Source organism: Delphinus delphis, chromosome 9 (assembly GCF_949987515.2).
Source record: "Delphinus delphis chromosome 9, mDelDel1.2, whole genome shotgun sequence".
In the NCBI taxonomy this organism is placed as follows: domain Eukaryota; kingdom Metazoa; phylum Chordata; class Mammalia; order Artiodactyla; family Delphinidae; genus Delphinus; species Delphinus delphis.
Window position 1 is genome coordinate 79,915,776 of NC_082691.1, and position 11,424 is coordinate 79,927,199.

General features: G+C 39.8%; 1 protein-coding gene across 1 annotated transcript in view; it reads right to left on the reverse strand.

Moving 5' to 3' along the window:
- The window catches only part of SLC13A1 (solute carrier family 13 member 1), a 76,124-nt gene extending 65,750 nt beyond the window's left edge, over positions 1-10,374 (reverse strand). Inside the window, exon 1 of the mRNA XM_060020813.1 lies at positions 10,276-10,374. Within this exon, the coding sequence (XP_059876796.1) occupies positions 10,276-10,374 (99 nt within the window). The remainder of the gene's footprint in view (positions 1-10,275) is intronic.
- Between the last annotated feature and the right edge of the window lie 1,050 nt (positions 10,375-11,424).

Sequence of the window (11,424 nt, forward strand, 5' to 3'; positions counted from 1 at the left end):
CCTTTGGTTATTCAAGGTCTTTGTGGTTCCATATGAATTTTAAGATTGTTTTATCTATTTCTGTAAAAAATGTCATAGGAATTTTGATGGGGATAGCACTGAATTTGTAGATTGCTTTGGGTAGATGGACATTTTAGCAATATTAAGTCGTCCAATCCATGAACATGAGATGTCTTTCTATTTATGTGGGTTTCCTTTAATTTCTTTCATCAATGTTTTAAAGTTTTATAGTTTTTAGAAGGTGAAACTCCTGGTTAAGTTTATTCCTAAGTATTTTATTCTTTTAGATGCTATTGTAAATAGGTTTTAAAAAAAATTTTTCTTTTCTCTTAGTTGTTAGTGTGTAGAAAACAACTGATTTTTTGCATTGATTTTGTCTCCTTCAACTTTACTGAATTTGTTTATTAGTTATAACAGTTTTTTGTACAGTATTTACAGTTTTCTACACATAAGATCATTTTACTTCTCCCTTTCCAATTTAATGCCTTTTATTTCTTTTTCTTGCCTAATTGCTCTGGTTAGGACTTCTAATACTGTATTAAATAGAAGTGGTGAGAGTGGGCATCCTTGTCTTATTTCTAATCCTAGAGGAAAAGCTTTCAGTTTTTCACCATTGAGTATGATGTTATGTACTCAGGGCTTGTCATATACATCCTTTATTATGTTGAGGTTCATTCCTTCTATACTTAATTTGTTGAGAGTTTTTCATCATAAAAGGATGTTGAATTTTGTCAATGATTTGTCTGCATCTATTGAGATGATTATGTGATTTTTAAAAATCCTTCATTCTGTTTATGTGATACATCACATTAACTGTTTTGTGTATATTGAATCATCCTTGTATCCCAGGGATAAATCCCACTTGCTCATGTTGTATGATCCTTTTAATGTGCTAATGAGTTTGGTTGGCTAGTACTTTGTAGAGGAGCCTGTGATTTCCTTTCATTGTATTGTCTCTTTGCCTGACTTTGGTATGAGGATAATGTTGGCCTCATAAAATCAGTTTGGAAGTGTTCGCTCCTCTTCAATTTTCTGGAACAGTTTTAAAAGGATTGGCGTTAATTCTTTTAAAATATATTTGGTAGAATTTACCAGTGAAGCCCTGGTCCTGGCCTGTCTTTGTTGGGAAGTTTTTGATTACTGATTCAAGCACCTCACACTCATTATTGGTCTGTTCAGGTTTTCTGTTTCCTTATGATTCAGTCTTCATAAGTTGTATGTTTCTAGGAACTTATCCACTTTTAGGTTATTTAATATGTTGGTGTGTAATTGCATATTGTAATACAATATTGTATATTTCTATTTTAAAAATAATTTGACATCTATTGTGGATTTTCCCCCTTTCTTCATCTATTGATTTCCCTGTTATTTTCATTTTATTTGGAGTGTTTTCATCTCTGTGTTGATTTCATTGTCAGACTTTCTTGGTTGTCTTATTTCATTTTGAAATTTTATTTCCAGATTTACCCTGTATGGTAGTTGTTTTGTTTTTGTGTTTTTTCTTTCTGTACTCATTATTTACCATCTAGAAGTTTTACAGTTGCCTCCAGCCAGTCCTTAGCTCATAGTACAGAGTGTGCCTTATCTTGTCAGCCTGAGGTCCTGTCCTCCCAGGACGATGCAAATCCTGTCATCTAGGTGGATCAGGAAGCTTGGATCAGCTCTGCCTGGGAGGCTGGGCAGAATCTGCCTCCTCTGAATGCCACCACAGAGAGTGGTCAGTCTAGCTTTTTTTTGGGCCTGTCATAGTTGCCAAGAAAACCATTCTCCAGCCCTTGTTTGTGGCACTAAAATTAACTCTGACCCTAGAATGATGTGGGAGCACTTCAGACCACAGGTTCTCACATCTGCTCTGCTTGCGTGCTTTTCTGACCCATTCTGGTCTACAGAGTTGTTCATTAGCTTTGTGTTTATGGTGGAGAAAGGGATGAGGGGGGTCTTAATTGTACAAACTTCATCTAGACTGGTAATCACAGGCTTTAAAGATAGGAAATCTTATTTAAAAGGTGAAGATATTTGCCAAATAAATAGGCAAATCTGTTTTTCTGACTTATGACTAAGTAAGAGGAGGGGAAAATAACATTTATGAATGCCTGCAACATGCCAGATATAATATTTGTTTTATGTAGACCTTACCAAAATTCTGTAAAGTAGGTATGGTAATTCCATGTTGAACTTAGGATCAATAATCACATTGCTAGTATGTAGTAGAGTTCAATCCAAGTATATCCATGAGAGCACATCTCATTTCATTTACTGCCTTAGTCCCAGCACTTAAACCAATGCCTGGCATACAGTAAGTGCCCAGTAATATTTATTAAATGAATGAAGCTTTTTTCCCTCGGTGTCTTTCCTACAGCTGTTTTTATTCATATATTTTGATCCCTATATAAAACAATCCCTCTACTAGGCATAAATTCTTTAGCCTAGGAATCTCTTTTCTTTGCCTTGTTCTCTTTTCTGTTTTCGCTCCTACTTGCCCGGCACTGGATGTTTTGGCGCTCATCCCGGTGGGTGAATTGTCTCTATAGTTCTCCGGAGGTTCTCACCTCTCTTGCTAATAAGCTGAAATTGGAACTAAAACTTTTACTTGCATAGGTCACTTCCCAGTAGCTGCCACTCTCCCACTTTCCCATTTCACAATATTAGTCATATGGTGTCTTAACCACCCCAAGTAAGCACAGCCAGGAACTTGCTACCGAGGCAGAAAAGGCAAATGACCCTATGACTAGGCAATGTGGATAATGACTCCCCCCTACTGAAGTTCTGAGTGTCAAATTATCTTGGGAAATGTGGCTGATTATATTTAAAAATCACCTTGGTTCTCTTTCAAATTACTGTTCCGGGTGGAATTGAAATATAAATTAGGCTTTAAAATATAGTTTTTTCACCTCTTCTCCCCCTTTTTAATGACACACTGACTGATATTATGGAATAATTTCACTGAAGAATTAGTACATATGTAGGTACCATCTCTCAGCACAGCTTGAGAAGAGCAGGACCAGTCACAGGCCTCACTCACTGCAATTGATTTTCAAAAAAGAATGCAAAGCAATTAAGACAGGAGAAAAATAATGCATTCTAAATCTGTGTGCTACAAGAAAAACACTGTTATTATTTGACAGAACCCATAAAGGGCTTTGCATGGTTCATGACACACCTACCCTACTGCTGCAGGAAATTCTCAAGACTCAATCCATATTAACTGCAAAGGTTAAAGTGACTCCATCTTGGAAGATGGAGAGTAAGAAGCTCAACTACAAAGTCAAGGAAAAATAATTAGCATTTCTAGTTAGTTTTCAGCCCAAAATGGGTAGCAGGGAAAGGCAATTGGTGGCTCCACTATGTCAGTTACAAGGGAATTTTTAACTCCTTTTCATCTAACTTCTAAAAGCAATTAGCAAAGGAGACATGCTGTATTCACACCCCATGCACACAGTGGAACTGGACATAGCCATAGAGATCATCTTGTTCTCCAGTGCACCAGGGTGTGATAACAAGTCAGGCCATGGATTAACTGCTTCCGAATCATGATGAGTCTGTTAAATGTGCAGCACCCCGGACTTCACATCCGTAAGTACCTCAGGTGACTCTGGGGCAGCCAGTCCGCAAATAACATTGAAAACTCTTTTAAGTCTTGTCCATTTTACAGATGAGGACATGGGCCAGAGGGTAGCATGACAGAATCACTTGGCGAGTTTTTCAGAATATGCTAGATAAGTTGGGACAGCCTAGGTTATGCTGTGGCAAAACCCCCTAAATCTCAGCAGCTTGAAACAACCAAAGTTTATTTCTTGCTCACATTATTTGGTCATCAGGGGTCGTGGTTGCTCTGTAATCCAGGCAGTGGGAGACCTCATCTCAACATGTGTTTTGTAATTACAAATGCAGGAACAATGGTGCACGAGGTTGTAAAAATCTGATATAAATGCCATTAAGGAAGCAACAGCATCAATGGGCTTGGGAGCCAGACAGCTTGTCTTTAAATCCTCCCATTCCCCTTAGAGGCTGTGTGACTTTGGGCAAATTGCTTAATCTCTTTGAGTGTCTGTTTGCTCATCTGTAAAATGGGGATAATATTGACTATACTAATGGTTGTTAGGAGGCTGACAGTAGACATTCACATATACTATTGTTACCAACCAAGGCATAAATATGTATCATGAAAGGAAAAGAAGAGCTTCATGGAAGAGACACACTCCTGTTACACCTACATTCTTGTTCTGTCCCTTAGTCGCTCTCTATACTCTATTTGAAGTTCTTTCCTTTCATCGTCTCCTTTCTCCTGTATCTTATCCCTCCTACAAGATCTAGCTATGTACCATATCCTTCTGCTGCGAGAGGTCCTTAATCCATCCGTTCAGCACAGTTATCAACTATCTAACTGTGTGACAGGCACTGTGCTTGGGCCGGAGGAAACAAGTTAAACAACATGTTCTGTGTTCTTGAGGTATCTGCAGTTTAGAGGGGGAGGCAAAGATAAAGGCAAAATGGAATACATGCTACGATGGAGGCCGATGTCTCCACGACTGTGCAGTGAGAGCATGGAGGATGATTCTGTTTGTATCACAGCCCAAGCCGCCTTTCCCAAGAAGGACAGGGTGAAAGGAGTGGGCATTCCAGGAGGAGGATGCAGCATGTGCAGAGAAAGAGAGGGAAGAACAATCATGGGTCTCCTAGGGCGGCAGATAGTGAAATATCGCCGCCATGGGAAATGTGAATGCAATGCGGGAGATAGGTACTGGGGGCTTTGGGGAGGGCTATTAGGAGGAATAAATGGCAAAATCCCAAAGATCCATCAGTATATACATGTTTGGTTTAGATATTTTCCCCCTGTCGGCAAAAGGGAGCCATGGAAGATGTCTGACCAGTGGTACAATAGGACGAGGTTGACATTTTAAAAATAGTCCTCTGGCAGGAGACTCTGGGGGAAGAGTGTGAAAATGGTCTATGAAAGAGAGAGGAAAAGACAGGATTGAGGAGAGCAGTGCCAGCAGGAACGGAGATGAAGACACAGATGGGAAGCGGGTGGATTCAGGAGGTAAAGCAACATAGACTGAGTGATGAGGGCTTAGGAATATCTGAGGGATCTGACATGACACACAGATTTCAGACCTGGAAACGGGGTAGCAGATTCTCCGAGACAGGGAAAATAGAAGGAGCAGCAGGTTGTGGGCAAGTGGGATGTGTGTGGCTGGGGGAATGGAGGGGCTGAAGAACAATGAATCCCTAGAGATATATTCACCTTTTAATTACATGTCTATAACACAAATCATTTGTTTCCATCATTCGGCATGGATTTATATACAACCTTATTTTGTGATGAATGTTGGCCATGGTATATATTGACTTTTCAGCAATTGTGCAAGCTACTTGAAAGCAGAAACATTAAACTGCGTAATATGCCACTGTTCACTGAGCACAATACTTTGGGCCTAGCAAGTTCTCATCAAATATTCATGAAATAAATATATATCACATTTGGATTTTCTGGTTTTGTTCATCTCCTACCACATTAATTAGCATGATTCCATGCCTTCTTTTTCTTGCCCTCCATCATTCTGACGCTCTTTTGTATCTAAAATGTTCACTTTCTTGGAGTTTGTAGCATCTCCCCCCTTTATCTTAAAACTCTACAACAGTTTAGACCAACATTAAAAACAATATCTAACTGTTTCATTACTTGATTTGCCCCTTTAAAAGTTCTGTATGTTTTCTCAGAATTCTGCCCTCCCTCTTCTCTCACCTGTGGTCTTTTTAAATTTTCTCCCACTCATTTTCCTTTCGTTTGTCAGACTTCTCAACCTACCACTTTCCCCCTTCCATCAGAGCCTTTATCACTTTAAGGTTTACATTTCTTTACAAGAGCTACCTTTTTCCCACCTGTTTAGTTTTTCTAGATGGAGCACCATAAGACTCTCATTATGTATCATTTCTTTTACTTATTATAATTTCTATTATAACTTTGAAATTTACGGTGCATCAGATGCATAGACTCTGAAGGAAACAGAAGCAGGTGGCCCTCCCAGCTGTGTTTCCTCCATCCCTAACCTGGGCTGGTCCAGGGCCCTAAGGCTCTCTGCTCGGCTGACTCTTCCCCTCTCCTCTCTTCAAGTTTCTCCTGGTGTAAAATATCTTCCAGAGAAATCCTGAAGTATCTGACAGAAACCTGAAATCTGGTCTCAGATTTACAACCAGTCAACTAGGGAATGCTGCTCAGTATCTGTGTGGCTGTTTTCCTGTCTCCTTAACTGAAAAAAAAAAAAAGGGGGTCCATAATGAATGGGTAAATTAGATGGAGTGACACACCTGGAAGGATGCTGTCTACAAACAGAAAATATTATTGTTCAGTTTTCTCCTATTAAAACTCCTCAAACAAAGTTGGCCTTCTTTTTATCATTTTGTTCCATCAAAAGAAATACAAAGAAAAGCCAAGAAACTAAAAAAATAAGTAAAGAAATAGTACGGAGTTCTGAGAAGTAAAATTAACAAGCTGCTAGAAATACTCATAAAAGAACAAAGTTGCACTGTGAATATCACTGGGACTACGGCACATAGCCTAGGCCAATTTTAACAAGTTTTTATCTGGGAATATTTAAGATATTCCCTCTCCAAAAAGAAAAATTCAGTGAAATTATTAATTTTACTCAAATATTTACATAAATATCAATTACACTACAGGCTTGTTTTACTGACCACGAACTAATTGGGAAAGGACTAGGACCACCCTTATACTTATGTGATGATTAAAAGGACAGTATTTTTGATGTTTCAGTGTAAAGCAATAAGGAAATACAATTCCTTTAGTAAAGTGACATTTACACCAATGTGTTAGGAGTATACTTATTACCCTCGGAAGCTATAAAGACACAGATACTCAGTTGTGGTTGAGATCACTGGCTCTAAAGTCAGACAGATGTTGATTGGAAACATCTGTATAGCCACATTTTGGTAAGCTATTTGCATGTTTCTATCTCCATTTCTAATCTGCAAAATTTGACCAGTTACAATACCTAATTCATAAGGATTCAATTTGAGCTTCTGTTTGACTTATGCTCATAGGCTTCTGGGGTGATATCAGTACATATTTTCTTTCGTTGTAAAATATTATTTCCATGAAAACACTGAAATACACAGTTCCAAGGTCTCTTCCAACTAGAAGATTTTAAGATGCCTACTAAATGCCATGACTCATGGTAAACATTTGGGCACAGGTGTGAAGGGAAGGGGCACCATATCCTGACAAGCTGATAATACAAGCTTGTATAGCTGGGACTCTGGGACATTCAGCAAATGACACACATGAGACCGCTACTCCAGTTCTCACAGGTCCGCCCCAGTGGTTAGAATCACTGCAATTCTCTACCTTTTAAAGACATTGAGTTGCATGAGGTCAATTGAGGAAATGGCAAAGATGCACCTCTTCTCTGGTCTGACCTGTCTAAAGCATTATTGTAAAGAGTTATGCCTGAGTTGTTCAGAAATGATTATCAAGCCACACTTTATGTGACTCTTCAAAATAGAGGATAAATCTTCAAAAGTACAAAATATAGAAAAGAGTAAAACAAAACCACTGTTAAATCATGAATTCTGAGTTCTGACAGAACTTGAGTTCAAATCCAGTTTCAGTAGCATCTATTTGGCCTTTGTTGGGTCACATGTCTGCAAAGCGAAGCCCTTCCCCTCCCTTTTGAACATTACATTGCAAAGCCACTTAGGGGCTCTCATAATTGACGCTACATTTTTGAATTAAGGTAAGCGTTAAGGCTGGTCTATAGAAACAACTCAATAATCAGAAGGAAAATGAAAAAAAATCAGCCAATAACTTATTGTTTGTTGGTTCTACATCATGTAGATTCACTGTGCTTTTATAAAGCAAAATCGACTTTGTTTTGCTTGACTATTATTGTGGGTTTGGAAGCAAGCATAGGGTTCTCCGGTTTGGTAACATGAACGTTACAATAAATTGATTTGCTTACAATAAATTGATTTGCATTCATGTCAAAGTAAGCCTCTACCTAACTTTTAAACACTCCAAAGGCCCACATCCTCTGAAACAAAGTTTTGCTCTCCTTGTATGCAGCAGTTAAAATAATATTCTTTGGGTTTGATTAGCGGTTGATTGAATGGTTAAGTATGCATTTAGAGTAAACAAAAAATGAAATCATGTTACTGTACTAGAAAAAAATCCTCCCATTAACATTAATTGAGTTTTAACAAATGAGTTGATTAGAGGGAAAGGAAAGAGGAACACAGTTTGTCAAATGCAACTTGTTGCGAGGTTTCCCCACAGACCTAATGTGCACTTTCTGATTAATGACTCATGCATGGAGAATGTTGCTTTCTATTAATTTAATTGTTCTTCCTTTTCAAGGAGCTTATATTCACTTCCTCTGAAAATTATGGAAGATACTCAAAGTGTCATATGTGTATATGTCAAAGGAGCAGCACAGATGATATGCACTCATGGCCAAAGTTTGTCTTGACTAGTTTAACTTATTTTCTCTGCCATAAGTAAGGACTTATACTGAGAGTAACCCAGAAATATTAAAATAGAGCAGGTGTCCAGGTATGAATCAGGATGTACTCATGGTAGGAGTCAGCCAGGTCTGGGGGACGGGTAGGACCAGGGGAGTTGGAAAAAGAAGGCCGTCATGCGCACTAGATGGAGTGACGAGTCTTCGAAGCGGGGGCGGGGGGGGGGGTGGGCATTCAGATGAAATCCCTATGTCTGTGATTCACATTTGTCATCTAGTGGCTGCCAGAGACTCACAGAAGAGTCCTCAGAACTAGCTGGGGTGGGAGGGGCAGGGGGAACAGGGGAGGATTAGTCACAAAGAATTTGCAAAACAAAGCCAACCAAACCAAAGACCATGGAGTGTGCCCGCTGTTTTCACTAGACATTCTCTAAAACTTTGGGGGTTCAGAACAATATTTGGCGAAAAGTGGGAGAGAGTTCTTCCCCCGCTCCTCGGGGCACTGTGAGACCTCCGTTGCACCTCCTCCTGAAGGAAACACCCCGCAGCTGTGGGTGGCAGAGGCCAGATCCCTTGCCGGCTTTGCAGGTAGAGGAGGCCTTGACAGAGTCAAAAGAGACTTTTCAGTAGCTGATGCGACTTTCCTTCAGACAGTGGCAGACTTCTGAGGGAGGGTGGAGTATTATAATTACTGCAATTCTATTTTTACCCAGACTAGTATAACCTTGGTTAATGCTTATGAGAGAAGAACATCAGAAAGGTTCTCTTCTACTCAGAGAAAAGGCATCATGGGGTGGCGGGAACTGCACAGCTGTGGGATCAACAGATTTGGGGAGATTCTCACTAGCCCACTTACTGTGTGCCAGCCACAGCTCCAAGTAAGTGCTTGATGAGTGCTTATTTATTTAATCCTCATAACAAGCCTGTTACTCTCTCACTCTTACATATGAGACAATGGAAGCACAGAGAGGTTAATTAATTTGTCCAGGTCACACAGCCTCTAAGTGGAAACCTGGGACCTAACTCTGACTCTGGTGACTGTCCTCTTACCACCAAGAGACACTCATCGTGCCTGGCGTTGAGAAGGTGCTCACTAAGTGTTTGCTGATACAGTCGTTTCCCCAAGGTATTAAAAATGCATTGTGTTTATTATTCTGGACTTAGACTGACCACACTTAAAAGGAAACAGAAAAATCCCTACAAGCACACCAAAATGATAAAAAATCTCAAATGCTCAGAACATGTACAGTTATTTATTAGACTTTTCTGATTAACCAAGGAAAATTACTTCATGCTTTCAATGAAGCATAAGGAAACTAGATTTCCAGAAGATTCCATGGCCCACACCAAGCCACGGAGCTGTCAAGTAAATTAGTTTGCGCTAGACCCTCCCTAGGACTCCCAAGTTTTCTTCTATCTCTTCCCCCAGTGTCACATTGCTGCCTCGTCTCAGGGGAAAGGATTGTGTTAACCCAGGATGCTCTCTGGAGATTGATAACTAGAATGACAGGATCTCAAGGGCTGTGATTCTTTTGCCCTTCCTCTCATCTGGTTGCCAGGCAGAGAACAATTCTGACTGAATATACTATTTAATTATTGCAGTTAATCATACCAAGGATCAACAACATTAATCATTAAAAAGGAGAAAAAATGGACAAAACACAATGTATAACCATCCTGATTTCAAGCCCAAGGTGTCATCACCCATTCAGCTCTGAGCCAGACAATTACATAGCAACAATAAAGGACAATTAGATAAATCAGAAAACCCACCAGCCCATTCTCCGGGTTCACTTACCTTGTTGCGGAGGATGAGTGGCAGTGGCAATAAAATCAACAGAGTGAAAAGTACAAGGAGAAACCGGCGATAAACTAAAATATAACTGAAGAATTTCATTGTCCCGAACTGGTGCCTTCAATAGTGTTCTCCTCCAAAAAAAGGCAGACGTTAAATAGCCAACCTGGATTAATATTTCTCTAGCCCATCGTCTTCATTTACTGCCCCAGACTCACCAATGAGTTAAAATTAAATCTCGATTTTTATTGTTTTACTGTCACAATTCACATGGAGAGATAAGCTCAAGAGTGTTTGCAAGAACTCAAAGACCATTTTCTGTTATGTTTTTGAAGGGCAAAACTGTCCTGATTTAGTCTGTGCACATTAACTGGAATGTGAACTGGCCAAGTCTAGGAGAAGGCAAACCATGAGGCTGGCTGAGTCTGCCCACGATGAGGCCCCTCCTTACCTTTTGATGTTCCCTGAATTGGAGGCTCCACACTTGCGTGGTGCCTTGAGCAGGTCTTTACTGGGTGCCTCCAGTACCCTTTCTAGTGAAGCTCATTTTCAGTTTGTGAATCGAAATAGCAACCCCAGTAGTAGGAATTCCAGTGTGAAAAGGCAAGTTTTTGCTACAGATGGGTTCTTCTGGGACTTCTCAGATAAGGTATTGAGGCAGCCGAATGCACTGCCTTTGTGGAGTTTGGCTCAGAGGAGAGCTCCTGACCGCTCTCATTTAGGACTTCTCTGTTCTCATTCAAAAGATAAATACCACTGCTTCTGAGAGTGAATAGTATTTTTCTCCCCAGTACCACACTCAGTTGCACAATAATTTCTTCACTGTTCGAAAGCAAAGTTCCGTGTTTCTTGGACTCTATGACCTCTTTGGATAGGAAACCAAAAGTTACCATAAAGTCTTCCATAAGCCCTCACCCGTAAGACTTTTTCAGAACTGAGTTGATACTATTGTGCTGATACTGACTATATTGACTGTATAATTATCAGGGAATTTGTACAGAGATAATCTGTACAGAGATATGGCCATTCAAGAGGAGTGTGTGTGTGTAAACGGGAACTGTTCTGACAGTGACATGGAGGATCTGTTTTGAAACACCTCAGGGCTAGGGACTCAGTGGTTAGTTTCTCATTGTGTCATAAATTAATCATACA